This window comes from Phaenicophaeus curvirostris, chromosome 5 (genome assembly GCF_032191515.1).
Source record: "Phaenicophaeus curvirostris isolate KB17595 chromosome 5, BPBGC_Pcur_1.0, whole genome shotgun sequence".
Lineage (NCBI taxonomy): Eukaryota > Metazoa > Chordata > Aves > Cuculiformes > Cuculidae > Phaenicophaeus > Phaenicophaeus curvirostris.
In genome coordinates this window covers 28820306-28846880 of record NC_091396.1, presented here as the reverse complement: position 1 = coordinate 28846880, position 26575 = coordinate 28820306, and the positions used below count along the sequence as shown (strand labels likewise).

Below are 26575 nucleotides of genomic sequence, written 5' to 3'. Positions count from 1 at the left end.
GCGCAGTTGCCGCTGCGGCCCCGCCCGCCGCAGCAGCAGATTCACCGCGGCAGATTCGCCACGGGCGCGGCTCCCGTTACTGCGCCCCCCGACCCCACCCCTACCCTCCATTACCGCCGTCCCGGTCCCTCCTCCCTCCCCCGCTTCCGTTACTGCGTCCCCAGGCCCCTCCTCCGGCGCGAGGGGCGGGCGCAGCGGCGGCTCCGTGTGGAAAGTGCCGTTGCAGACAGACAGGCAGGCTCCTCCCTCCCCCCCCTCCGCCCCAACGGATGAAAACAAACAGCGATGGCGGCGGCACGGCCACGGGTCTGAGCGCCCTCTGACACCCTGGGGCGGCCGCGGGACCTTCCCCCCCCAACCCCGTGCCCGCTGAAGGGGCGCCGGGGCCCCTCGGGATGAGGCACCGACACCGCGCAGGTAGCGGGGGGCGCGGGGCTCCCCGGGGAGTTCGGCGTCGGGGGCTGCTACTGGGGTGGGTACGGGGGTCCACGCCGAGGGGAAGCTGCTGAGATCTGAACGCTCCAGAGCCTGTTAGGAAGACGCAGAACTTCCTCTGTTGTGTGGTTTTCGTGTGACGTGTGAGTTTGCTGTCTGATAGGAAAGCGTAGCGCCGTAGAATAGTTCAGGTTGGAAGGGACCTTAAAGATTATCCGATTCCAACTCCCCTGGATGGGCAAGGCAGGAAGGACGAGGGTTTAGAAAGCATCGCCTCTGTCTTTTCTGCTGGAGCTGTGCCTTTTATGGCACTGCCAGAGTCGTTCCTATCAATTCGATGGGAACAGAAACCCCTGACAGTGAACAGGTGGAAAAGGGACGCTTTGGACTAAGCCTACAAGCTGCCTAACAAAGCTTCAACGTGGCATGACCGGGCACGTTGTAAGGAGGAAAATCATGGTAAATTATTACCTTAACTCAAAATTAGTTAGCTATGCAAATGAAGTCTAAGGCATCTCCAAATTATTTCACGTCCTAGTGGCAAGAAATAAGTCATTCAGATGAGCTGGGCTGTATTTAAATGTCCAGAAGGGTATTTAAATGTATTTAAATGTCCAGGCTCACCTTGATTTCCTCAAATGGTATTGTATGATCTCAACTTTATGGAACATGTATTCATACAAAAGTTGAGATCCACTGGTTACATTGGTGGCTGTAGTACAGGGTACATAGGAGCAGATTCTAGTTTAGCCTGTATACTTTGGCCTGACAAACAAAATGAGGGGATGGACCTTTGAGCTGACACTGTTCTCGGACCTTAGGGAAGTACAGAATGTAACTGTCGGTCAACAGGAATTACTTAATTTTGGTTTTAAGCCAGGAGCTGCCCGTGCTGCCTTTAGTAAGATGTTTCCTAAGCTGGGAAGATTATTGGTTGTGAAGTAAATCTACTTCCTGATCAGCCTCTGGGGGAAGATTGTCTCTTCGTCACTCAAAGCTTAACCATATAGTGAACTATAGAGTCTATGATTTCATCAGGTTATTTATATTATGTGAAACAATTTTTCTGTTAGAATCTGCTGTTAGAATCTCAAAAACTTCCATAAACTTTAAAGAATGAGAATGGCATGCTGTAAAATTCAGAATTGTTCCCTCTCTCTCCCCAGGTTTCTGACTAACCTACTAAGAAGGAGAAATGGAGATTAATTTTCAGTAATTGTAGGATGCTGGAGTTTGACTTGTAGGCCCAGCCTTGAAACGGAGTGCTGCCTTTATGGTGATCTTTTTATAGTTGCTTATTAATGTGCTCAAAATACCTGCTTGCAGTGAAGCTTCCTGGTCATTGAAGGGGGAGTTCTAGGAAAGCTGTCTAGGCAGTCAAGCCTGTTTATCAAAGGCACTCTATTAAAAGCTTCAAAAGCTTCAATTTGCTTCTTGTTTACCTGCGTGATTCAATGAGGCTTTTCTGCAGCTTCATATAGGACATCCCCAGAGACTGGATTTGGGTCTCATATTAACAAAGAAAGTCTGGAAGAGTGGTAGGGACAAAAAGCTCAATCGGGAGGCCGCAGCCAGGTAACCATGAACTTAAAGCTGGGATGAGAATGGTTCACAATCCTCCCTTACAGCAACAGCCCTCCTTGTTTTCTCCCTGTTTGTTTGGTTTGTTTTTTTTTCATTTCGCTCTGGGGTAGGAACCATGAGCAATTATTTTGCATTGGTAATTATCTGTTTGAAGGGAAAGCATGATGACTTTAAGTTTTGATAGCAGTGGCTCAGAGTGGACTCTCGGGGGAGGGAGGGGATGGGATCAGCCTGTATATACTTTCCCTAGCAGCAGTAATAATGCCTGATATCTGTCAGGTGCTTCTGCTCCTTTGCTGTTTATGTGAGTGAGTGTCAGACTGACCTGTACATCGAGTTCCCACGTAGGAATCACGTGCTGCAATGGAAGTATTCACAGGTGTTGCTGTGCACCTGTTGTATGCCCAGGTTACAGATGTCGCCAGGCAGCAGGGCACTGCTGTCAGACTGGAGTGTGTCATGCTGGTAGCTGTAGTTTCTTGGGGCTGTGCCAAAGCTTGAAGGGGAAGGCTTTTGCAGTTCATTGCATCATGCAAATAAGGTGCCATCAGCTTATGCTGATATGTCCTTCTGCTTGGAGGAGGAGAGTATAAATGCCAGTAGAGTGTACAATGCTTAGATGTCTAACTGTTGGTAAGCTAATATTCTTCTCTGCCTCTTACTCTTGTAAGGAAGAATAAGGCTTTAGCCAAAAAAGCCACATGTGGAGTGCCTCCTTTGAATATTTGTCTTGAACATTGCTGTTTAGGTGAAAGTGGAGGCAAAGGCATGTAAATAAAGGCAGTAGTATGAAAATGGGTGCTGCAGGAAGAGGGAGACAGCAAAAAAAGCAGTGTGGCCAAGATGCTCATTTTCATCTGTGAACAGTCTGTTGTTTAAGGCTAAAGCCGTGAGATATCAATTTAAGGGACTGTTTGGTTTGGGGGGAATTAATCATCTGTGGGTTTCTAGCCTAGATCAATATCTAGCCTAGATCTAGACTTGCTACTCAGTGTAAAATTAGACATTATCTTCCTTCAGCTAAGGATATACCCGGATACTGGCACTTAACAAGGAGCTGTGGTGGCATTGCAACCTAGGGGACCTAAGATGCTGACTGAGTTTGGTGGAACTAAGTTTAAAGCATTTCCTTCCTGCTCAGGTCAGTTGGTGGCAGCTAACCTGAGGGGACCAAGGCATTTTTAGAAGTGCAGTGTTTGTTGTAGTTCTAGGCCTGTCTTGACTATTATCAAGAAGGTGGATGCTGTTGTAAACCTTAACAGGTCTAAAATCATCACCAGAGGTTTGTTCCCCTGTAGAAATGAGGAGATTCTTGTTGTCAGATGACAGGCCTTAGGCATGTGAGGAGTTGAGCTCCAAGGTCCCAGTTCCCTCCTGAAATTATAGATCCCTGGCAGGAAACCTTGTCTGATGCTTTCTGCTCTACTTCAGGCTCTGGTGAGTCACCCGTCCCTGGCATTTGGAGCTTGAGAGGCAGGACTGTCAATTCCCAAGTGTTTAATGAATGTTATAGATGGTTTGAGATCTTGTCAGAAGAATCCCAATTCTTCTGCAGCATGTCAGAACTGTGAAGTGCTTATTCTTTGAACCCTGAATTTAAGACATGGCTCTGGTGTCTATTTCTCTCCTCTCCAGAGATGTTTGGGTATATCATCATTAGAACTAACTCCTGTACTGCACAGAGAACCGTGTTGATAGTCTGCTTTGTTTCCTTTCATTTAGACTAGTGAACTTAACGCCTTCCATTAATTCCTGAATCTCTTGCAGTAGTTGATACCGGAATTCTTTTCCAGCCTCATAAGGCAAACATGGGTGCTTTATTTGACAGCTCTGCTACAACACAAGGATATATACTCCCTTACATCTTTTTTTTCAAGGGTTACACAGGAATGCTCTTTCACTTCTTTTTAAATTAAAAGCTAATTTGATCTATCTTTGTATTTAAATGTCAGCATCCTCCTTTTTCTCCTTGAGAAAAAGATCTATTTTTAAAATGCAGTATTTTATTACCCATATGAGCCAGATTTTGTTTTATATATCTCAGCTCCCCTCAACCCTCCCAGTGCTTTACCTAGTTAAGTCAAAAGAATAATAACAGATCATTCTTGCCCGTTCTTCTGTAGAGGGAAGTGTATATACTAAAAGCTAATTTTTTGAGTTAGTGCTTTATCAGTTAAGGATCTAGTACTTCAAGTGCTGACTTCTTTTTATATCCCCTGCACCAGTACAAAAGATCTGTAATCTCTGTCTAGTGGAGGGAAAGACAGGGAATGGAAGTGTAATGCTTTTGAGGAGGAAGTTGAAATAGCCAAAGGATAAGCAATTCAAGACTAGGTGCGTTATCAATTATGTCATTAGTTCTTAGATTAGATTATAATTCATAATGAAAACAAGTGCACTAGGAGATGCAGTATGAATGTAGCCTAGAAACTTTCAGCTGTATTAGATATCCACATTTCTTTTTATTGAGTCATTCAGAAAGCAGCACTCTTCTCTATAAAATGCTCTGTAAATTGCAGCACTCCTGCCTTACAGCCCCTCTTGGATGATGCTCCTAAAGCATTACTGCTATTAAGTGAGAGGTGTTTTAAATGGAAGCTCTGGATGTATGTAGTCAGAAAAGATTATATGACATTTTCTGTGTGAACAGAGCTGTTAGCCCCTTTGTCCTGCTAAGCTTTAATCTGTATAAATACTGTACCAGCCTTACTGCAAGTTCAGTCTTTGCATAAAGATTCAACACTGAGTAGCATAACATTGTGCACGGCAGCTGCTGGCGCTCACTGACCTTTGACTGCCAGTGTTCCTGTGATGAGCAGCGCACTTCATAAATACGTCCTTTTCGACAAACTGCTTCAGGCTGATTAGCAGTCTCAAAATAAAAACAGCAACAGAAATTAGGAGTGAATTAATACTTTGAAGGCTTATGAGCAAAAAAGGACAATTAATGCTGCTAATTAACACCTTTTTCCTCATAGTCTCTATATGATTATTAACCTAGATGTGAAGAAACTGAGAGACAGAAAAAGTGTGATTTGTGCCAGGCCGTGTGACATGATGGCAGCAGAAATCGGATTAATGCCTTGGCCTGGCTTGCTTCTAGCGCATTCCCTGTGTTGCTAGAAACAATCATATTTTGAAAACCAAGGCAGTGTGATTGTGGGAGCTGAGTACTTGTTGTTTGTTGAGGCTTTCAAGAGAAGAGAACAGAGAATTTTGGTCAAAATTCTCAAAATTTGGTCAAAAACTTGGCAAAAAAGTATCTTTTCAGCTGTTTGTAGGTAAGCACACAAGTGGTGTTCCCCAGGGCTCAGTGCTGGGTCCAGCCCTGTTCATTGTCTTTATCAATGACCTGGACGAAGGCATTGAGTGCACCCTTAGCAAGTTTGCAGACGACACTAGGCTGGGTGGAAGTGTTGATCTGCTGGAGGGTAGGGAGGCTCTGCAAAGGGATCTAAACAGGCTGTATTGCTGGGCTGAGTCCAACGGCATGACGTTTAACAAGGCCAGATGCCGGGTCCTGCACTTGGGGCACAACAACCCTATGCAGTGCTACAGGCTTGGGGAAGTCTGGCTGGAAAGGTGCCTGGAGGAGAGGGACCTGGGTGTGTTGGTTGACAGCCGACTGAACGTGAGCCAGCAGTGTGCCCAGGTGGCCAAGAAGGCCAATGGCATCTTGGCTTGTATCAGAAATGGTGTGACCAGCAGGTCCAGGGAGGTTATTCTCCCTCTGTACTCGGCACTGGTGAAACTGCTCCTCGAATCCTGTGTTCAGTTCTGGGCCCCTCACCATAAGAAGGATGTTGAGGCTCTGGAGCGAGTCCAGAGAAGAGCAACAAAGCTGGTGAAGGGGCTGGAGAACAAGTCTTACGAGGAGCGTCTGAGAGAGCTGGGGTTGTTTAGCCTGGAGAAGAGGAGGCTGAGGGGAGACCTTATTCCTCTCTACAACTACCTAAAAGGAGGCTGTAGAGAGGAGGTTGCTGGCCTCTTCTCCCAAGTGACAGGGGACAGGACGAGAGGGAATGGCCTCAAGCTCCGCCAGGGGAGTTTTAGGCTGGACATTAGGAAAAAATTTTTCACGGAAAGGGTCATTGGGCACTGGAACAGGCTGCCCAAGGAGGTGGTTGAGTCACCTTCCCTGGAGGTGTTTAAGGGACGGGTGGACGAGGTGCTGTGGGGTATGGTTTAGTGTTTGATAGGAATGGTTGGACTCGATGATCCTGTGGGTCTTTTCCAGCCTGGTGATTCTATGATTCTAAATTGGTGTCTGTACAGGTTTACTGCAAGTACTGGTTGTTGGAAGTAAAAAAACAGTATTGCCTGTTCCAGCAACGGTTTATTATACAGATTTCAGTATCTGCTGAAATACCGCTGGAATATTTGTTTCAGAATTTCAGACTCCAGAAAACCATTTGGCTTGGTTTTGACCAGTGCTGCTAACTGAAGATACATTATTTCTGAAGCAGAGACTGCCATGTCTGGTGGATAGGTTGGTATAGAATCCAGTCAGTGTGGTGGTGGTGGGTTTGGATGTTTGGTGTTTGTATTTTTTTAATTAAGCTAGCACTCTTGGAGAACTTGTATCCGGTTTTAATTTTAAGCCTCTTTGTAGTGTCCTTACTAGTATATTTTGCACTAAGCAGATAAACTATTCATGCATGTTTATGCCTCGCACATCTCCCCACTGCCCCCGCACCAAGTTCTTAGCCTGTCAGGATTTTGACAGGCAGAGGCTTTTGGTACTTATAATTTCTTTTGAGGTAGCCTCTAATGGCAATATGTTTTAAAATCTTGAAATCCAAACAGAAAGCTGGAGATATTTCATTCCCACACCTGTGGTATATTTCAGATTGCCGTATGCAATGGACACTGATCTCAGTTCCCAGGACAGGAAGGACCTGGACAAGTTCATCAAATTTTTTGCTTTAAAGGTAACTTTCTCTCCTGTGGGCAAGTGCTTCTTCTCTCTTCTTTAAGAAAAGCCGTATTTGATGTGGCTAGAGTAATAAGGTTGGGGTTTCTTTTGTTTGTCAAAAACCAAAGCAAGCAAAATTTATGTCAAACTAAGGAGATTCCTGAGAATTACTGGAAAAACATGTTTTCCCCTTTTTTTTCCCCTATCTTTAAGTCCTTGTTTTTCCCCCAGAAGTGTCGCCATTCTTTCCTATCTGAATTTTTGTAGTCCGTCCAAAAGCAATAATACCAGAATGTTCTTTTGAATTATATTGATACATAATTGTAAAATTTTGCCCTAATTGGTACCTAGATACAAGTAGATACTCTGTCAATGGCTGTGTTATACGTATTTTTCATTTATGGGTCCAGGTTCAGAATATAGTTGTAAATTTTATATCAGTGTTGCCAAAAACTGTGCAATTCCTGATCACAAAATTGACTTAATCACTTCATGTTATTATACAGAAACGTCAGCATATAATGTTATGTGTAATAATTTAAATTGATAAGACCTGAAGATTAGCGTAGGAGACTCTGCATCCTGGTCAGCCCTTTCATTTTTATTTTTTTGCTTGGAATTTGTCTAGCTAGGGTTCTGAACTGAGGAATCTGCTGAGCTCAAAACATAGGTGTGTATCTTTCCCTTTCTATTCCAGACGGTACAAGTAATTGTCCAGGCCCGACTTGGAGAGAAAATCTGTACCCGATCATCATCCTCCCCAACAGGCTCTGACTGGGTAAAGTCATATTTTTTAAAGCAATTCCATAACTGTTGGGGTTTTGTGTGTGTGTGTGTATGTATTGAGAATACAATGTAGTTGTAGCCTTATACAGACTATAATAACTATTCATCGAATAACTGCTATATTCAATTTATTCAATTATATTCCTCGGTGATATGGGGAGGTTGTTCTTTTTGTTGTTGTTGTTGTTGCTCATATGCCACATGGCACTCTGAGCTCTGAAGGGCTGAGTAGAGGAGAGAGAAATGACACCTCTCAGCAGTTCCTGCCAGTTAAGGTGCATTTCCAAGATCTAGTGAGGATGGGGTGATGAGTTCTTTTCTGTCAGAAATTTGCAACTCTGTAATTCAGGACTTTGTAGTAGTGGGCTTTATTAAAATTGAAGAGACTCAAGATACTCTGTGGGTGAACTTAGGACTCAAATGAGGGAAAAGGAACATTATTTTTATGGCAGGATCAAGAAAAACATTTAATTTGGCAGCCAAGGAAATGTTTGCAAATATGAAAAGCCTGAGACCGTATGGGAATTTTCTGTTTCATAAATGTTTCAGTGGGCACTGACTTAGTATGTTACATGTGGGTCTGTGAGTCTGTCTGCAGTGTACCATTAGGCAGTTTTTCAAAGAAATAAAAAAATTGAATTGCGTCTTTCATTCTGCAGTTCAATTTGGCAATCAAAGATATACCAGAGGTTACTCATGAAGCAAAGAAAGCCCTGGCAGGACAGCTACCTGCTGTTGGACAGTCTATGTGTGTGGAGATTTCCCTCAAAACCTCAGAGGTGAGAATTGAGTCAAATTAAATACCTTTTTCTTTTTTTTTAAACTTGAATCTTAAGCTACCTACCAGAACTCCTGCCCTTTAGTCCAAGATAATGTGAAAATATCTTCCATTTATGAAGTTAGTTTGTATGCTAATGTAAGAAATGTATTGTTTAACAGAATCAATTCACTGCTGATATCTGAGGCCAAACACAAAAATGATAAAGCAGCAAAATTTAGATTCTTGGATCATGGAGAGCTTAGCCATTCTGAGGAAGATATTCTCCCTGGTGACCTAATTGTGCATTGAGTCCTCCAGTGCACCTTTTTTTGTTGTTGCATTACAAGGAAGTGGGAGCCAGGAGAGACTTCATTGAAAGATGTGGCTGTTGCTGATCATAGAATCATAGAATGGTTTGGGTTGGAAGAGACCTTAAAGATCATCCAATTTTCCCCCCTGCCGTGGGCAGGAACACGGTCCACTGGATCAAATTGCTTAAAGCCTCATCCAACCTGGCCTTGAAAACCTCCAGGGATGGGGCATCCACTCCTTCTCTGTACAACCTGTGCCAGTACCTTACCACCTTTACAGTAAAAAATTTCTTCCTAATATCTAATCTAAATCTCCCTTCTTTCAGCATAAAACCATTACTCCTTGTCCTATCCTTGCACTCCCTGATAAAGAGCCCCTCCCTTGCTTTCCTGTAGGCACTCTTTAAGTACTGGAAGGCTGCTACAAAGTCTCCCCAGAGCCTTCTTTTCTCTAGGCTAAACAAGCCTAGTTTGTGGTTTGAAATGAGCCTTTGTTTGCTGTCCTTTCTCTCATCCAGGGGGATTCCATGGAGCTGGAAATTTGGTGTCTAGAAATGAATGAAAAGTAAGTGCATTCTTTACACTCTGTGTGTGTGCATTTGTTTTAGTTGATTAAATGGGTCAGCATGCTCAGTCCATGGTGATGAATCAGCACATATTGGCTGTGTGGCCTGGGACACTTCAGAGGAAGTCCTCTCTGTGTCTAGTGCAGCAGTCAAACTGTCTAATACTGGTTTCAAGAAAATAAACTAGTAATTGTATTCCTTCTTCATTCTTCCTTTACAACTAGTACACTTCCTCAGACAAACTCAGTAATGACAGATGTTTTAATACTGACAAGATGCTTCTGCCTAGTAAAAGGCTGCATGGCATTTTTCAGCAGTTACTTCTACAGGAGGTGACTAGATTGAAGTAGGGCTCTTAGCTGGTTAGTCAACAACAGGTGGCCACACTGGGGCTTTGTTTTGTCGTCACGGCAATAAAACTGACATTAAACAATTGGCCCAGACTCACTTTGATTTTAAAAAATTAATTAAAAAAAAACCAAACCAAAAAAAACCAAATAAACAAAACCCAAACAATTTAGTTGGGAACAGAAGACTGATTTCTTCCTTTGTGTTCTATAGGTGTGACAAAGAAATCAAAGTTTCATACACCGTATACAACAGGCTGTCTCTGCTGCTGAAGTCTTTGCTTGCTATAACCAGGGTCACTCCAGCCTACAGGCTCTCAAGGAAACAAGGCCATGAATATGTAATATTGTACAGGTAAAGCAGAATATGAAATTCCCCATTTAAAATACAAACACCAGATGCTCTAGACTTGCAGAGAGCAGCCTCAAGTGGGGTAAAAAGGGATGAGTGATAATAAATCCCAGTTATTTGGATTTGACTACTGCTGATCAGTGACAGAAGAGAACTTTGGGCTATACGTCACCTTATAGCCTTCATCTGAGCCATTGAAAGAAAAACTAAGCACAGGCTGTGAAGTATAGTTGTTTGTCTGCCATCTTGAGAGTAGTACAAAATTCTACATGCAAGCACTGCTTAAATTGCTTATTAGCATCCAGTTGTTCAGTGCTTGCCTTGCGTTTGATAAATGCCTGTTTACATTGCATGTAAGTTGCAATGCATACTTTTGAGGGATAGACTCAGAATTTCCCTGCCATTCCATTTTGAAGGTGCACCTTCAGCTCCACTTTCTGTGGTTCTTGCAGTGTGCTCATCCAGATACTGAATTCAACTCTGCTTAGCTTGAGATCTCTCTGGCTTGTCCTTCATGGTTATCACTGTGGTTTTGGTTTTGAAAAAAATCTTTGACATGTTTCCATAGCTGATTTAGATGATTCTAAATCTCAGGTCTTATCATTTGCACAGCTGAGAACTTAAAAAGAAATCCCAGACATTTCTTCATTTCTGGCTCCATTGCTGGTTTCGCATATGCTTAAGAGCAGGTTTCTTTACAGCACTATTAATCTTTTATGTTGTGTGATGAATGTTAGCTTTTAGACTCAGACCTGTCCATGAAGTTTATGTCACATTTTTGCTCTGAATTGTAGACTTGCCGCAGAGCTTAAAAAACTTAAAGAGAAATTTCTGATCAGACTACCATTTTCTCTTCCTTATTCTTTTCACATGGCATATCTCCCTCAGAACTAGCTGGAAGTTATTTTGAGATTGACATTCTAGCCATTTATTTTGATTTTTTCTAAAGAGGAAATGTGTTTCCAACCTTTCAACTCATAAAATTAAATAAAGAATAAGGATATGTGTAGCATTATGTCCCCAGTGGACCTAATACCTTTTCTTTTTTCCTTTTCCTGCAGGATATATTTTGGTGAAGTGCAGCTGAGCGGCTTGGGAGAAGGTATGATTAGACTACATACTCAGACTAGAGCAGAACTGTTTTCCGTATTAGCTAGCCATTTATTACTATTCCTAGGTGCCATAAGGAAATTTAAACGTGAAGTTTACATAAGCTTTTTACCAAGATCTACCAGTGAAGTGTTGTGTCATAACTGTCATTGTGGACAGGCTGGATCAATGGGCCAGGCCAGCTGTATTGAACCCCAGCTGTACTGAACCCCCGAGCTGAACTGGGCTTCAACAAGGACAAGTGCTGGGTCCTCCACTTGGGCCACAACAACGCCATGCAGCACTACGGACCTGGGGAAGAGTGGCTGGAAAGCTGCCTGGCAAAAGATGACCTGGGGTTGTTGGTCAACAGCCAGCTGAATATGAGCCAGCAGTGTGGCCAGGTGGCCAAGAAGGCCAATAGCATCTTGGCTTCTATCAGAAATGGTGTGGCCAGCAGGAACAGGGAAGGGATAGTCCCTCTGTGCTTGGCACTGGTGAGGCCACACCTTGACTACTATTCAGTTTTGGGCCCCTCACTACAAGAAAGCCATTGGGTTGCTGGAGTGTGTCCAGAGAAGAGCAACAAAGCTGTTGAAGGGACTGGAGCACAAGTTTTATGAGGAGCAGCTGAGGGAACTGGGGTTGTTTAGATTGGAGAAAAGGAGACTGATGGGAGTTGTTATTGCTCCCTACAACTACCTGAAAGGAGGTTGTAGTGAGGTGGGTGTTGGTCTCTTCTCCCAGGTAACTAGTGATAGGACAAGAGGAAATGGCCTCAAGTTGTGCCCAGGGAGGTTTAGACTAGATATTAGGAAGTATTATTTCACCAAAAGGGTTGTCAAGCACTTGAACAGGTTGCCCAAGGAAGTGGTTGAGTCATCATCCCTAGAGGTATTTAAAATACTTGTAGACAGGGCACTTAGGGACGTGGTTTAGTGGTGGACTTGGCAGTGTTGGGTTAACAGGGTTGGTCTTGATGATCTTAAAGGTCTTTTTCAACCTAAACAGTTCTATTCTATGACTCTATAAATGGCAGGTATAATGAGGGCACTTTGACAAAATCTGATGTGATTGCCATTTTGATTCATGTTCTGGAACTGAAATAAGAATATGAAATTATGTTGATTAGGGGCAGGACTGATAAAGGATATTGTGACATACTCAGGAACAGGAAGCGCTTCAGAGCAATATTTTAGACCAAGATAGGAAGCAACATCAGAAGTCTTGTAGAGGAAGTCTACCAGCAATGCAACTAGTGCTGCTGTTTTGTTATAGGTTCTGTATGTGTGTTTGGAGTTCAGATTGCAAGGGATAACAGAAGCACTATAAAAATAAGATAATGTAACCTCAGAATAGAAAGTTTGGAACATAAATAATCAGTGAAACTGATAATTACTGCTTAATCTTACAGGTTTCCAGACAGTCCGTGTTGGGACAGTGGGTACCCCAGTGGGCACCATCACTTTGTCTTGTGCCTACAGAATCAACCTCGCTTTCATGTCAACCAGGTAAGAAACTATTTTTCAGTAATGTAATATTAAACCCCTCATATTGTGAGCCCCTAAATCTTTCTCTTCTGCTTATCCTTTCCTGCTGAGATTCTTCTTTATGGAGAACACTTTTTCTCATTCTTAAGTCTTGCGGCAAGAGGGGTATTTAGGTAGCCTGGAGCCAGACTCTAGAACTCCAGATTGTTGATGCATGCTTGGAGTCGCAGGGCTGAATTGTAAAGAAACTCTGGTCCCATTAATAGGCATGAAGGTTTTCTGTGAGGGCACTGAATTGGGATGAGAATAGAGAAAAAAGCCAATAACACCATTGCTTGTTGCCTTGCAGGCAGTTTGAGAGGACCCCTCCTATCATGGGGATTATCATTGATCACTTTATGGACCGTCCCTATCCCAGCTCTTCACCCATGCATCCCTGCAATTACAGGTGAGGCAATGCTGAGTTGAAGTCATGGGCCATGGCGAAGGCATCAATTATGCCCAAATACAGAGCCTTTTCCGATGTTTGCTGACTGCATGGGAAGGGAGACTGGAAAATTAATGTCAATCATGTTGACATGGTTGAGCATATGAGGAAGGGGAACATTTTTCTCCTCACATCCAGAACATTTGAGTGCAGCAAGCTTCAGTGTTTTCCCAAATTCCTTACAGAAGTACTTGGACACAAAGGGTGTTTAACTTAGGCAGACTTTGGGAGTTCAAAGTATAACAGTTAGTCCTGCTGTAGAACTACAGGCACAGAGGCATGCATCTCCAGATTATTTCCACTGGAGAAATATCACCGTTTAATTGTTTTTCGTGCATGAGAGGTTTGTCTTCTCTGAAATGCATGTGAGGGCACTCAGACTGGGACCAGTGGTAGTGTTTGACAATGGTTCTGTAAATACCAAAGCCAGTATCATTAACTGATAGAACAAAACCTTTAGTTAAAAAAAAAAAACAGAGGGAGGTGTTTCTGTTTGGGGGTAGAAGAGGAGTGCCTGGAGAAAATTAAAGTTTTCATAACATGTTTTCCTCAGTTCTGCCAAGTAGATAAGAGCCCTTCATAATTCCCCTTTCAACTCCACCCAAATACTCTCAACCTCCTGCAGTGTTTGTCCCAGTGTGGCTTCCTATTTGTTTGTTTTAAGGAATATTTTCAGTTAGGAAACTTTTATCTTGCTGCTTTAGAACTGGTGAGGACAATGGTGCAGTGTACCCCTCAGCAGAAGATTCCCAAGAAGTGTGTACCACATCTTTTTCCACCTCTCCTCCTTCTCAGGTAAGAGAAACCAGACTCTTTTTACACCTAGATAGAGCAATCATTGTTTGGGTAGTGTGCATGCTCCTACATCAACTACTGTGCAAACAGGCAGCCTCCTGTTGCTGTTAATATTCAATATATGGGTTATTTATATTGTTAAACTTTGAGTAAAAGCTAGTTAGATAACAACTTCAACAAAATGCTACCAGACTAGAAAGACTGAACTACTGAGAAACATTAAAAGAACCTACCCCTGTAGCTCGGCTGGTATGTGCTTGAAGCTGATAGCAGCGTACTTCCACATCCGTATGCCTATACTGCAGGAAGAGGAATTCAAGAGATTTGATTTCAGGCAGAATGAGTAGAGGTAACAGGCTGGCATTGAGAAAGAAACACTAGAATATCAGGAAAAAGTATATGGCACAGTCATACTTTCTGCATTGCAGAATGTAAAAGTAGAAGAAAGACAAAAGTCATAATTGTTGGACCATCTAAAACTAGTTGAGGCAACAGGAATAAGTATCGGCAGTCAAACTGGTTCATAGTATAGAACTAAGGACATAATACTCTATAATTCTACCTACCCATGCAAGTTTCATTTATGTTTCAATTTTCAAATAAATAGATAATGTTTTTCTTCTGAATCTCAGAAAAGAGAAGCTCCAGTTCCTCCTTTTTATATCTGACTTGTACCTGACTCCACAATTCTGTATTTTGGAGACTTGGCCAAATTTGCTGTTTTCCTGTAGCTTTAAATATTCAGGAATGTCTTGCCTTGGTCCAGCCAAGCATATGGCTCTGCCGAACTGTAAAGACAGTCTAAATAGTCTACATCTCTTTTGCTGTGGAAGTATAATTGGAATGCTGTTCCAAACTGAAAGAGTTTGCTATGGGTCTTTCTGATGCTTCAGATGAATTGTTATGACTGGTTTAGCAGAACATATTCCACTCTAGGAATGAGCTAGAAATTAGCTTTTCTTAGGAAGCTTTTTTGTACCAAGTGGTTTTTGGGTGACAGGGTATCAGGCAATGTTGAACCACCCAGAACTCACAGTAGGTCTGATAGAATAAAGCTTTTCTTATTCTGCAATGCACAGCTCAAGAAATTAGTTTGTGGCTGAGTTGTATCCTGCTTTTTCACAAATTACATTAAATGCAAAAGGTTTCTTAAGGAAATTTCTGCTGACTTGCTCATGCCAGTGTTATTAAGCAGTAATAGTGTATGTGAGTATATCCAAGTTGACATTTCCCCAAGGAACATGAAGCTCTGCTGTCTCTGAGGGGAAAAGTTATATGAAACCAAATGAATCTTGAGGATTCACATTAAGTATAAGCCTACATTCTTGCTTTTCCTGTGGCTCATAGTTGCCATATGCTCTGCACTTATTTACAGAGCAACTGCCAGTCATTGTTACCACAGTTAGAATTGTAAGCTGTCTTGGCAGAGTGTTCTCTTAAGTAATGTAGAAGGAGGAAAAAAAGTTAATTTCTTTCTCCAGCTTTCTATATACAACTTAATGTGTAGGAGAATACTGGGAACTGTGTGGTTTGGTAGGCAAATTGTCCAGAATTCTGTCTGCCTTCTCAGTAGAAACGAGGCCTAACCTGCGTGATACAAGGGAAATAGGTGCTACCTTCCCCCTGTGAGCTTGAATAGCATGTCTGTGTGTGCTGTAGAGTAGCCCAAATTTGAGGAGAAACTCCGGTCATGGGTAATATCCCGAAATGAAGCTTTCCTAAAACTGAAGACCCTTGGTAGAAAAATGACTGGAAGAAGTTATGGGCCTGAAATAGGTTTAGATTGCCATTTTTGCATTAGTGCCCTCTGTGAGATGATGTTTACTCCTGGAGCATCACTCCTGTTGGCGGAGTTCCATCTTCACATCAATGTGTTTGAATTGCACCTTAGTCTGGGTCCCTTTTATTCTAAGCATGCAGCACAACCTTGCAGAATATGATCCCTCAGAATGCTGGAAGATTAGGAGTATGTATGGACGCAGAATATTGAAACACACATAATTTGTACATTCAAAAAAATTCTCCTTGCTCACTGCTTGGAACCAATTCTTATTAGCTGTGGAGCAGAATTACTTTCTGTCAGTGTTCACTGGAGTCTAAAATATTACCTGTGTAGGAGTGGTACACTGAGGGTGGAAGGCAGTTGACTCTACAAAATGAATGTGCTTCTGGTAATACTGAGACCTTTCCTCTATGTGTAGGTGTGGCTCCTGCAGCTACAAGTTCTTCGCTAGCATGCAGTTCATCCAACTCTTTATAGTTCTTCTCTGAAGTCCTTCTCTCTTTCTCTCCCCCCCTCTCTTACTCTCTTTTCCTTGTTTCCTCTGTGTGTCTGTGTCTGTGCACAGTGTGTTTTTACTGTCACAAAGGCACATTTTCAGACCCCTCCTCCTGTGGTGACGGACACCTTGAAGGTCCCAATGATGGGACTGGCCTTGTCACACCAAGTGAGTTGTCAATAGAATATGCTATATGTGGCCAGAAACAGTTCTGTCATGGCAGAACAAATAGGAAAGAAGAGATTTGACAATGTGGAATGTTGTGCATGGGAAGCAATGATGAACCCAAAATGGGCCAGGCATGTCATTAAGACTTGCTTCTTGAATGCCTTTGCAGATAGTCTCCTAAAAACAGGAGAAGCACTCCTAAATAAACTGCTACAAGGATTGTTAGTGAAAGACACAAGTAGGAAGGCCAGTGATGAGTGGTTTTTTTAATAACAATTGTCTGTAGAACCTGCACAGTCATTAGTGCTCCATTCAGCTTAACTTGCATCAACTGAATAAAAGTGCTGTTCATCATTTAGACCCCTGTAAATGGTGGTGCTGCTGGAGTATCACACACAGCTCTGAAGGAAGTGGTCCTCTTGAGGTCAAACAACCTAAACTGGGAAAGGGATGTTTAATCCAACCAGCTAGATTTCTGCCTGGGCTGTAAAGAACTTCTGGGTTTCACTGCTTGCAGCACTACACTCCTAAAGTTACCTCACAGGGGTTAGCTTCCAAATTCTCTTTACCTAGCGTTTATGGGACTCCGTTCTTTTGCTGAAGCTTTGAACAGGCCTTGATCAGCTTTTTTAATGTGCAGTGGGAATAAGTTCAAACAATTTATAATGTAGATGCTTTGGGCGGGGGGAAAGAATTAGCTCTTTAGCAAGTTGGTTATGGCATTCATGCTTTTTACAGAAGGCAAAACAAGCCTGTAGAGGAGAGCTTCCCTGTGACTGGATGTCATACCCTGCACAGTCTCTTCCTGTGTATGTGGGAAACCAGTCTTGTTTTCTTGTCAAGCCCCAGACTGAGTACTCTGCAATAAGAACTTTTTAGAGTAAAAACCTTCATTGATGCTAATGAAACTCTAGCATCCTTCTGCCAGCCTGTTGTGCCATGTCTCTGACTTGTCCTGTTCCTTCTTCAGTAACTGATGATTATTCAGGCTGTGGGGCATTTCCCTTCCTCTCTCCTCTCCCTTTGCCCTTCTTGTTCTTTCTCTTCTTTCTTAGCTTTCCAGCTCTCGTCTTTCCTGTCAGCCTGCTGCCCTGGGAGTTGGATCAGCTGACATAGGGTATCCTATACTCTTTGCTGGTGGCTTGAATGCTGCACACCCTCACCAGGTACTTGTAGAGGGTAGAAGAACAAGCATGGCTGAGTATTACAAACATTATGTGTCACTTGTACATCTGAGAGAGGCCTTGAGATCAGTGCATGCATTGGTATTGTGTCTGCCAAGAATGAAAAGACTGCAAGGTAAATATAGAGATGCACAACCTGCACAAGACCTTGGAATTGCCTCCTTTTAGCATCCCTGACTTTACTGTGGAAGGGGTCATGTGGAAAAACTACAGCAAGTGAACAGGCACCAGACCTGGTTGCCTGCACCAGCATGTCACCGATGCCAAACTTTGGTTGTCTTACAGAGCTGCTGCACCTGTAGCTGTCCAAGCACAGCAACGTAGCCTAGACAGAGGGTGCGCTGGCAGTCCATACTGACCTATTTGCATCTATTTGTCAGACAAGTAAGCTAATCTGACAGAAGCCTTTTTCTGCTTGTGATTTTGTTACTACATCAGGGTTTTGCTGGGAGAGTGATGGCAGAGTAGAGTGGAAGACATTGTTTCAGTTGGAGGGGACCTTCAGTGATCACTTAGTCCAACTGCCTGACTGCTTCAGGGCTGACCAAAAGTCAAAGCATGGTATTAAGGGCATTGTCCAAATGCCTCTTGAACACTGACAGGTTTGGGACACAGACGACCTCGCTAGGAAGCCTGTTCCGGTGTTTGACCACCCTCTTGGTGGAGAAATGCTTCCTCATGATCAGTTTTTAAACCTCCCCTGGTGCAGCTTTGAACCGTCCCCCAACATCCTATTGCTGGATACCAGGGAGAAGAGCTCAGCACCTCCTCCTCCACCTCCTTAGGAAGCTGTTGAGTGCAATGAGGTCGTAGCAAGAGGATATGATTTCCCTCTCCCTCCCCACCTCCTCTCCTTGAAGCAGAGGATCTATGGCCAGAGAGCTCTGCAGTGTAAAACAGGCCTGAAGTGGAGAGGAGTGGAATAGGAAGGGAATAAAAAAGAGTTTGTATTGACACTTCTCTCAGCTTTATGGGGGCTTGAGCCCAGTCATGTGCCAAAACCTCCACAATTTAGTCCCAATGTGATGGAATCTGCTCTGTATTGCACTGTGGTGTTGGTCTGATTTTAAGATCTCTAATTTGACCATTCCTCTCCATCTCAGTTGATTGGTCCAGGCAGAGAAGGGGGAGTTCCCCTGATTCCTAGCCAGCCAGCACATGGCACTCAAGCTGACCAAGAGAGGATGTGCACCCCACTGGATGGAGGCCACTACTCAGCAGCTACTCCTTCTAGTAGGTAGGTTGGTTTTAGATGATCCACCACTTGTACTAGCTCATTTATAATCCTGTTAAGATAAAACTTTTTGGTTTCTCCTTATCTTTGTTTGTAGCAAAACTATTGTCTTTCCATCCCAAAACCAACTTAACAGCTTTCTCCGACTGGGGCTTTCCCAGCCTTCCTCCAAACAATGATCTCGCCCACCTACTTACAACTGTTAGTCACTGTAACATCCTGGCAACTTCTGTTATGTCAGCTTTATTATAAGTTTTACTGGTTTTTAATCTCTCTCCTGGTTTTGGTGATTGTAAAACAACAAGATGAAGTGAATTAATAAGCGAGTCTTAAATTCTCCAGAGACTTTACTTAGAAGGAAGCAGTGCAACCTCAAAGAGTTGTAAATCACCTCTCTCTCAACTAATTAAATCCTTCTTTATTTTTTTGGTCACCACATTTATTTCTTGTGAAGCCTTTCTTGGGGACACATAGTTCTGAGTCAAATATCTTAAACAGAGATTTTGCTATGTCAAACCAAAAATCATAAAGACTCGAGCACTTCCCTGCGTGTGCTAGCTAAGTAGTCCTCTTGCCAGAAGATGCAACTATTTATTGTTTTTTTTTTTTTAATTAAAGTTTCGAATACCTGCAGTAGTCAAAAAAACAGGTCATAAACAAATAGTCATGCAGTGAATTAATCGTACCAGCAGTGGCTGTTGCTGATGTATTGGGCTTTGTATGTCTTTGTAACCTGAGTGGCAGATCTAATTCTGGTTCTTGCCCTCACCTCCTGACAGATCTGTGACTACTGTAGTACTGAAAAAATAATAGTGATGAGCAGGAATTGCTGTGAACATGCATATTCTGAAGTTAAAAGTCCATCACCAAACAGAAAATCCTATTGGAGTTGGCAGCAACTTTTCATTCAACTAAATAGTCATCCAGCTTTAAACAAAAATCTGATTCCACAAGTGTCCCACTCCCCTTTTGTGCTCATGACTGAGGAAGAATATGTAGTACAAGGGCAGAGATTTCTGTTGTTCTTCCAGTGCTAGGAGTAAACCCAGAAAAACAAAGGAGTCTTGTAAAGCATGTGATTTGTCTGTATTGTTTGTGCCATGAGTAACTAATTCAGTCTTACTTTCCTTCCCTAGTGAGGACACAGGAACGGTATCAAACAGCAGGGAAGGGAAATGTGGCTCCCCACATGACCTTTTGGACACCATTTTTATCCGGAAGGTGGGAGCTTTTGTCAACAAACCCATTAACCAGGTAACTAGCAGTAGATGTTCTCAGAGAAGCACCATAATAACCTGCTTCACCCATCCCTTTCCACAAAGAGGAGCAGAAAGCACCCCAATGCCAGCGCAACCCCAGAGACAGAGTGCGCATTCCTGCCTGCTGCATTTCCCTACAGGGTCCTTATATATAGGCTTGTTTTTCATGAAATCCTTTTGGGATGTGCCAGCCACTGAGTTTGCCCTGCTTTGCCTATGCTCTGTTTGGGTGTGGAAGACTCGATACTCCATTTGGGTTTCGCAACGATCTGTTGCTACCCAAGACCAGTTCATCATAAGTAAGCAAGCATTAAGATCAGGTAGGGCAGCTTAGCCCAGTTCCCAGGCTGCTCTTAAATGCCCTCTTCTAGGTCTTTAGGATGGGTGAAGGGAAATTGTTTGAATTTGTAGCAGTTTGTTAATCCTTGCCTGTATTGTAGGAGGTGTATTTAAGTAACGGCACCACAGGGTATGTATGTGCATTAGGTCAGCTGATTATAGTCTCTCTATTTTATGCCTTTTAAATGAGGTTGTCAGCCTCTTGCTTAACTGCTGCTGTGATCTTCAGCAGTTTTTAGCAGGCCTGATAAACTTTCGATATACTTTTCTGTGCTGGGTAAGCAGAGCATCTTAGTGAAATTCTGTTTGCTGAATCTCTTCAGGTGACCATGGCCAACCTAGATATTCCTTTTGCCATGTTTGCTCCCAAGAATGTTGAGCTGGAAGATAACGACCCCATGGTAAGCCTCCTCCAGAGGTATATGTGCCTTCTCAGCATCCCTTATGCTACCTTGCATACGTTTTGGGTTTTGATTGAAGAACTAGTTATTCAGATCTGTTTGGTTTCAAGAAATCTTCCGTGTTGAGTCTTGGGCTCTCTAGATGCACAAATCACAGTACGTATTTGCTGCTCCTGCTGTAAGCTTGCATTTATTGTCCAGCCTCCTAACTGCCTCCACAATGTCAAAGTACACAGACAGACATGATCATAAGATCAGTACTCACCATCTTTAATTTTTTTGGGCAGGTCAATCCTCCTGACTCCCCAGAAACTGAATCTCCTCTACAAGGCAGCTTACACTTGGAGGGCTCCAGTGGCAGCAGCACAGGAAACACCCATGATGACTTTGTTATGATTGACTTTGTAAGTGCCCTCATCGTTGCTCTCGTGTAACATCTGCATCTTGTATGGGCTTCAGGTCCTGGGACAATGGCAAGTGATGTAGGAGTAGTTTTCAGTGGAGGTAGAAAAGACCCATGATTAACAACAGTTCCAAACTAGAGCTTGACAGTCCTAAAACTGCAGACACTGATACTCGGAACCAACAGATACAAATTAAATACTCTTTTAGTTCCCTTCCAACACCTGGGCTTCATATGCATTTACTAATGCCTAAAGAAGCCAGATTCCAAGGAATTGCTGTCTTCCAAGTGCTCAGGCAAGCACAGATCTTGACTGTCATTCAGTCATTTAATCTGCATTATTGAAACAATGCCAAGATGTTTACTGATAGCAAGTAGTGACTTTACCTCAGATTATAGCAAAAGGGAAGCAAAGTCTCTGAATGGGAATTAACAGCAGTGTCTTTGATTCTAGAAACCAGCATTTTCAAAAGATGACATTCTTCCAATGGACCTGGGGACATTTTACCGTGAGTTTCAGAACCCCCCTCAACTCAGCAGCCTCTCCATTGACATTGGAGCACAGTCCATGGCAGAGGATTTGGTATGGAGCTCTAGAATTTTTGTTTATGGGAATCATATGTTCTTTATAATTCTCTCCCTATTCCTGCTTTGAAAAAAGCCGTATCTTCATATAATCTTAGAATAGTTTGGGTTAGAATGGACCTTTAAAGGTCATCCTGTCCATCCCCCTCTGCAGTGAGCAAGAACATCTTCAACCAGATCAGGTTGCTCAGACCCTCATCCAACCTGGCCTCGAATTTTTCCAGAGGTGGGGCATGTACCACCTCTCTGGGCAACCTGTTCTAGTGCCTCAGCACCCTCATTGTAAAAAATGTCTTCCTTATATCTAGTCTGAATCTGCCCTCTTTTAGTTTAAAACCATTACCCCTTGTCCTATCACTACAGGCCCTGCTGAAAAGTCTGTCTCCGTCTTTGTAAGCCCCCTTCAAATACTAAAAGGCTGCTGTAAGGTTTCCCCGGAGCCTTCTCTTCTCCAGGCTGGACAACTCCACTTCTCTTAGCCTTTCTTCACAGGGGAAGTGTTCCATCCCACTGATCGTTTTTGTGGCCCTTCTTTGGACCAAATGTCCATGTCCTTTCTGTACTTCTCAGAAGAGAGAAACCCTGCCCAAAGCAGGGTCCCTCATTAATATTTCAGACAAATGCGTATTTGCAGAGGCCTGCAAACACTGGTATGTTTATCTGAAAGCTGAAAGCTGCTGCTGCGGCTGTCACTGAAACCCACAAAACTAATCCTGCCTCTGGCACATGAAACTTAGTGGCAAACCAGGCCTGACCTTGCAGCCTGAGCAGAGGTAAAATCCTGGTGTGGCTGGTGAAAGTTACGTCTGGGTGAGTGCTGTATTGGGCTGGCAAGCATTGTAACACACCGGAGAAAAAATTAATAACAAAGGCTAAGAGCTGCAAGTGAATTGATAAAGGCAGGTTATTGTGCTGCAGCTGGTAGCAGGAGTTGCACAAGGTGAGGCCCCAGTGCACGGCAGGTTATTGTGCTGCAGCTGGTAGCAGGAGTTGCACAAGGTGAGGCCCCAGTGCACTTTCTGTTCCTGCAGATCAAACACACTCTGGGCAGAGTGCCCTTCTCAGGGTCATTTGCTGGGTACTGCCAGAGGACTTCTGGATTTTTATGCACATGGGAAGGGGAGCGTAGGGCTGTGGAGAGAGGTTGCATGACTCAGAAACGTAATTTTTACCTTACAGAGTGTGTTTAAAGCTTCCTTTTAGTTGCTGTGAATGAGCCCTGATCCGTACCTTTCTGTACCCTTCCAGGACTCCTTACCAGAGAAGCTGGCAGTCCACGAGAAAAATGTCAAGGAGTTTGATGCCTTTGTAGAAACTTTGCAATGAAGCAGTTTTCCAGTTTGCTGCGGCAGTTCTTCCTCCTCAAGGAATTTTGGAGAATAACATCAACAAATATATCACCCCTGCTCTGCCTTTTGTCTCACTTTGGCTAGTTCCTTCCATCAAGTGAGCTCTTTGATTGCTCTCTTCAACAGCAGATACAGCTCATCTGCTGACTTTCCTCAACTACACCACCGCATAGTTCTGGACCGCTTTTCCTGCTTACAGTCAGTTTTGAATTGTAAGACTTCAGTAGGGACACAGGAAGTCAAACTGCAATGTATGAAACTTATTTTCTCCCTGTCTCTGTTCAGTGTGGAGGGGCTTTGTGAAAAGTCACCATGTGTTTCTTCCCGAAGTCCTGTGGTGCAAGTTCCTAGGTATAGCTTCTTGCTAATTTCTCCTACAGTCTCCGATCCTATTAGAGCATAGAAAGCTTTGGCTTATTTCCAAGGTGTGTGAGTTCAGCAGATTGAACAGTTTTAAGTCCAGGACATCCATTCTGCAGAACAGGGCATTTCATCCTGACTTGAGTATGAGTGCCTGGAGCCCAGGGAGAGGCGTCAGCTTTGTGACCTGTGTAGTACAAGTTACCTTTGTTTTCCTGCTTCTGAGGAACTGGGTCTCTGCAGAGTTGCTGGCTGATAAGCAGGAATGAAACTATAGAAGTGCTTTCCACATTTCCTTCCTGAGTGTCACGACACTTGGCCATGCTGAGTTTACCAGTGTTGACTGTTGGCAAGCGTGCACGTAGCAGCTGTGATGATGCTGAATTCATAGTCTCTGCTTTTGAAATGTAACTGTAAATACTAGGAATCCTATTTCTTTAGGGTTATGTAACTAGGAGTCTTAGTTCAAGATTCTTTCCTCTAACCTTGCAAACTTTCCTGCTTTATGGTTAATAGATAATCTTAAGAATCAAAAAATATTTATTGCTTTTAAAGAAACCTATATTTAAAAGATGTTCTGTTTTCATGTAGTAGTGAGGGTTGTTCTGCCCTGGATCACTGCAGACAGCAAGTGTGCCATGGAATCCTGGCCAGTGAGGCTGGTCTCTCTTTGCAAGAAAATATTCAAGATATTTATTTTCTAAAACAGATTTGATTATTCTAATATACTACTCTGCTTTGGGGACTATGTGTCCATTACATCCAGTCAGGGCCATTGATAAAATGAAATGCACGCATCAGTGGAGTGGAGTGGCAGGGACTTGGTTAAAAGCTGCTTTCTGAGAGGCACGAGTGAATTTGCAGTGTTCTTCAGCCCTTCAGAAGGCAGCTTCACTAAAGAAGCACATTTTTGGGGAGCTTATGGTACTTTTTAATCAGCTGGCTTTTGATGAGCTGAAATGTTATTTTTGTAATGAGCTGGCTGTTAGGAGTGTGACTGGCCAGCAGCGCTCTATGCTTGATTTGGTTGTTGTATCTCTTGCCTGGTGTAAGGATGGGTGGAGAAACAGTGACACTAAACTGAAACTTAGACAAGATAGGTCTTGTGGTTCTCTCTCCTCCTCTCCTGTGTAACTAGTGAGCAACTGCAAGGCCCCTTACTGTCCTAAACCACTCTTTTTTTTTTTTTTTCCTTTCTTTCTCCAGAAGTGAGGTTGTGTTGCCTCAGCACTGAGGAACCATCTTAATTTCCTTAGAGTGGCTGAGTAAATGGCTGCCTAGTTAATCTAATGTGGCAGCTTCTTCAACTTAGCTGCATTCTAAATTGAAAGATCGCTTGCAGATGAGAGGGGAACCCCACCACCTCTCTAGAACAGTATTTCTGTGCCACTGCCAGAGCAAGGAACCAAGCTGAGAACAGGGCTTATTGTAAGGTCAGAGCAATACAATTCTTTGAACTTTCCCAGCTTTTTTGCTGAGTGATGGGAGGCCATGCGAGCTCTCAAATGCTAGGTAAGAGCTTTACTGACAGAAAGCTACCCACCTAAGCCTTTTCAGGTTACTCAGCCAATTCAACATTCCAGCAAACTTGCAAAGAAATTGCTCAGTCCTTGCAAAATAAGATACACAAATGTTTAAGAAAGCATTCAAGATAAACAGCTCACAAGAGGGCTTAAGTTAGTTACCTGGGCTTTAACAAATACTTGATCCCCACAGCCAGAGCCACCGTGTTTTACAGGTGGAAAGGGTTGCACACAAGGAATGAATGGATCAGCTGTCTCTCATCTTTGCTCAGGAAGATGGTCTCTGCCCCTCTGTAGGCAGTAGCTCACAGATAGGTGGTTGCTGTCACCTTTTTCTTACTGTACAGGCTGCACTTGGGAAAGTGATGGAGTAAAGTGCTGGTTCACGCTGTATGCGTAGAGAACAGTCTAGGTTGAACTTCATCTAGCCAGGGCTGCTGTTGCTGCCTTCCTCCCACTGACAAGCTATGGAGTTGGCAGAAAGCTTGGCATTCCTGGTAATCCTGTCCAGGACATTTGCTGATGCAGTTCCTAACGTGACCACAGCTCCCACATCTCATAAGGCAGAACATCAGTGTGGCACTTGTTTTTGTACTTACAAAGGCTGGAAATTTGCCTATAGAAGCTGCTAGTGTTGAGCTGGATGGCCACAGCAATAAAGAGAGATTCTCTAGGGCTGAGTTATGTGCCTCTTTTCTGGACATTCCTCAGCTTCAACACACAGTTGCTATGTCTGGGCTCTGAGTTCCTGACCACTGCACAAATGTTCAGCTTCAGAAGAGATCTAGCTGCTGCTGGGGTCTGCCACAGACTGTTATGAAGGCTGTTTATTTTAGCAGCTGTCTGCCTGATCCTGTATTAAGGACAGTATGTATATAGCTGCTGATTTAAAGATACTTTGGGGGAAGGCTCCTAAATTGTATTGTTTTGGAACTTGTCTCCAATGTACTTAAAATATTCAAAGAATTTCCAATAAAACTTTTATGTAAGCAACTCTCTCTCTTGTGCTTTTCCTCTCTGTGAGCTGATGGCTCTGGGACAGTCCTAGCTCTCTGTCTTTCCCTTCGAGGAAATGGGATGGGCAGAGAGCTGCCCAGCAGTGAGCGCAGGCTGGAGCTGCTTTCAACAGAGGGTAAAATGCACTGGTGTGTCACGTTTGGAGCAGGCGGCAGGATGCTGGGGAGACCACCTTACAGGAAGAAGGATAGTGAGGAAAAACAGACCAGGTGCCTGGCTGGTCCCAGATGCAGGTGTGGGGAACAGTCACAGAGTATTGGGCCCTGGTTACCTCCCTAGTGAGCTGGGAACAAATTATCTGGGTGTCCCCATTGCAACCTTCTGGATAATGATCCAACTACACTACGTGTGTGTGTGTAGTTATCAATTTGTGCACTTAAAAAAGACAGTGCACAATACTGGAAGGGATGAATTGCTGGCAAACTCGCAAAACTGTCCTGTGGGATCTGGGCCTTACTACAGGGCCTTCAGTATCTACCCTTGTCACCTGGAAGACAAGGGACTGGAAAGAACATCAGCAGATAAGTAAAAAGGTAAACAGTCACAAAAGGATGATT

At 43.4% G+C, this 26575-nt stretch overlaps 1 protein-coding gene across 8 annotated transcripts; it reads left to right on the top strand.

The window, feature by feature from the left end:
- The first annotated feature begins 252 nt into the window (after positions 1-252).
- ATG13 (autophagy related 13) lies at positions 253-25994 on the top strand. 8 transcript variants are annotated; one of them, XM_069857972.1, is made up of 19 exons: positions 253-417; positions 6409-6500; positions 6869-6950; positions 7632-7712; positions 8380-8499; positions 9310-9356; positions 9919-10059; positions 11118-11158; positions 12560-12656; positions 12985-13083; positions 13827-13917; positions 16266-16364; positions 17420-17530; positions 18652-18785; positions 19919-20036; positions 20704-20781; positions 21069-21185; positions 21639-21767; positions 23018-25994. In XM_069857972.1, the coding sequence occupies exons 3-19, from the start codon at positions 6882-6884 to the stop codon at positions 23093-23095; spliced, it is 1650 nt and encodes a 549-aa protein (XP_069714073.1). In that variant the 5' UTR covers positions 253-417; positions 6409-6500; positions 6869-6881; the 3' UTR covers positions 23096-25994. The 8 variants fall into 8 exon arrangements, with proteins under 8 accessions (XP_069714073.1, XP_069714072.1, XP_069714071.1 ...); XM_069857971.1 differs by lacking the exon at positions 6409-6500; XM_069857970.1 differs by lacking the exons at positions 253-417; positions 6409-6500 and having other exon boundaries at positions 17447-17530.
- Positions 25995-26575: the final 581 nt, after the last annotated feature.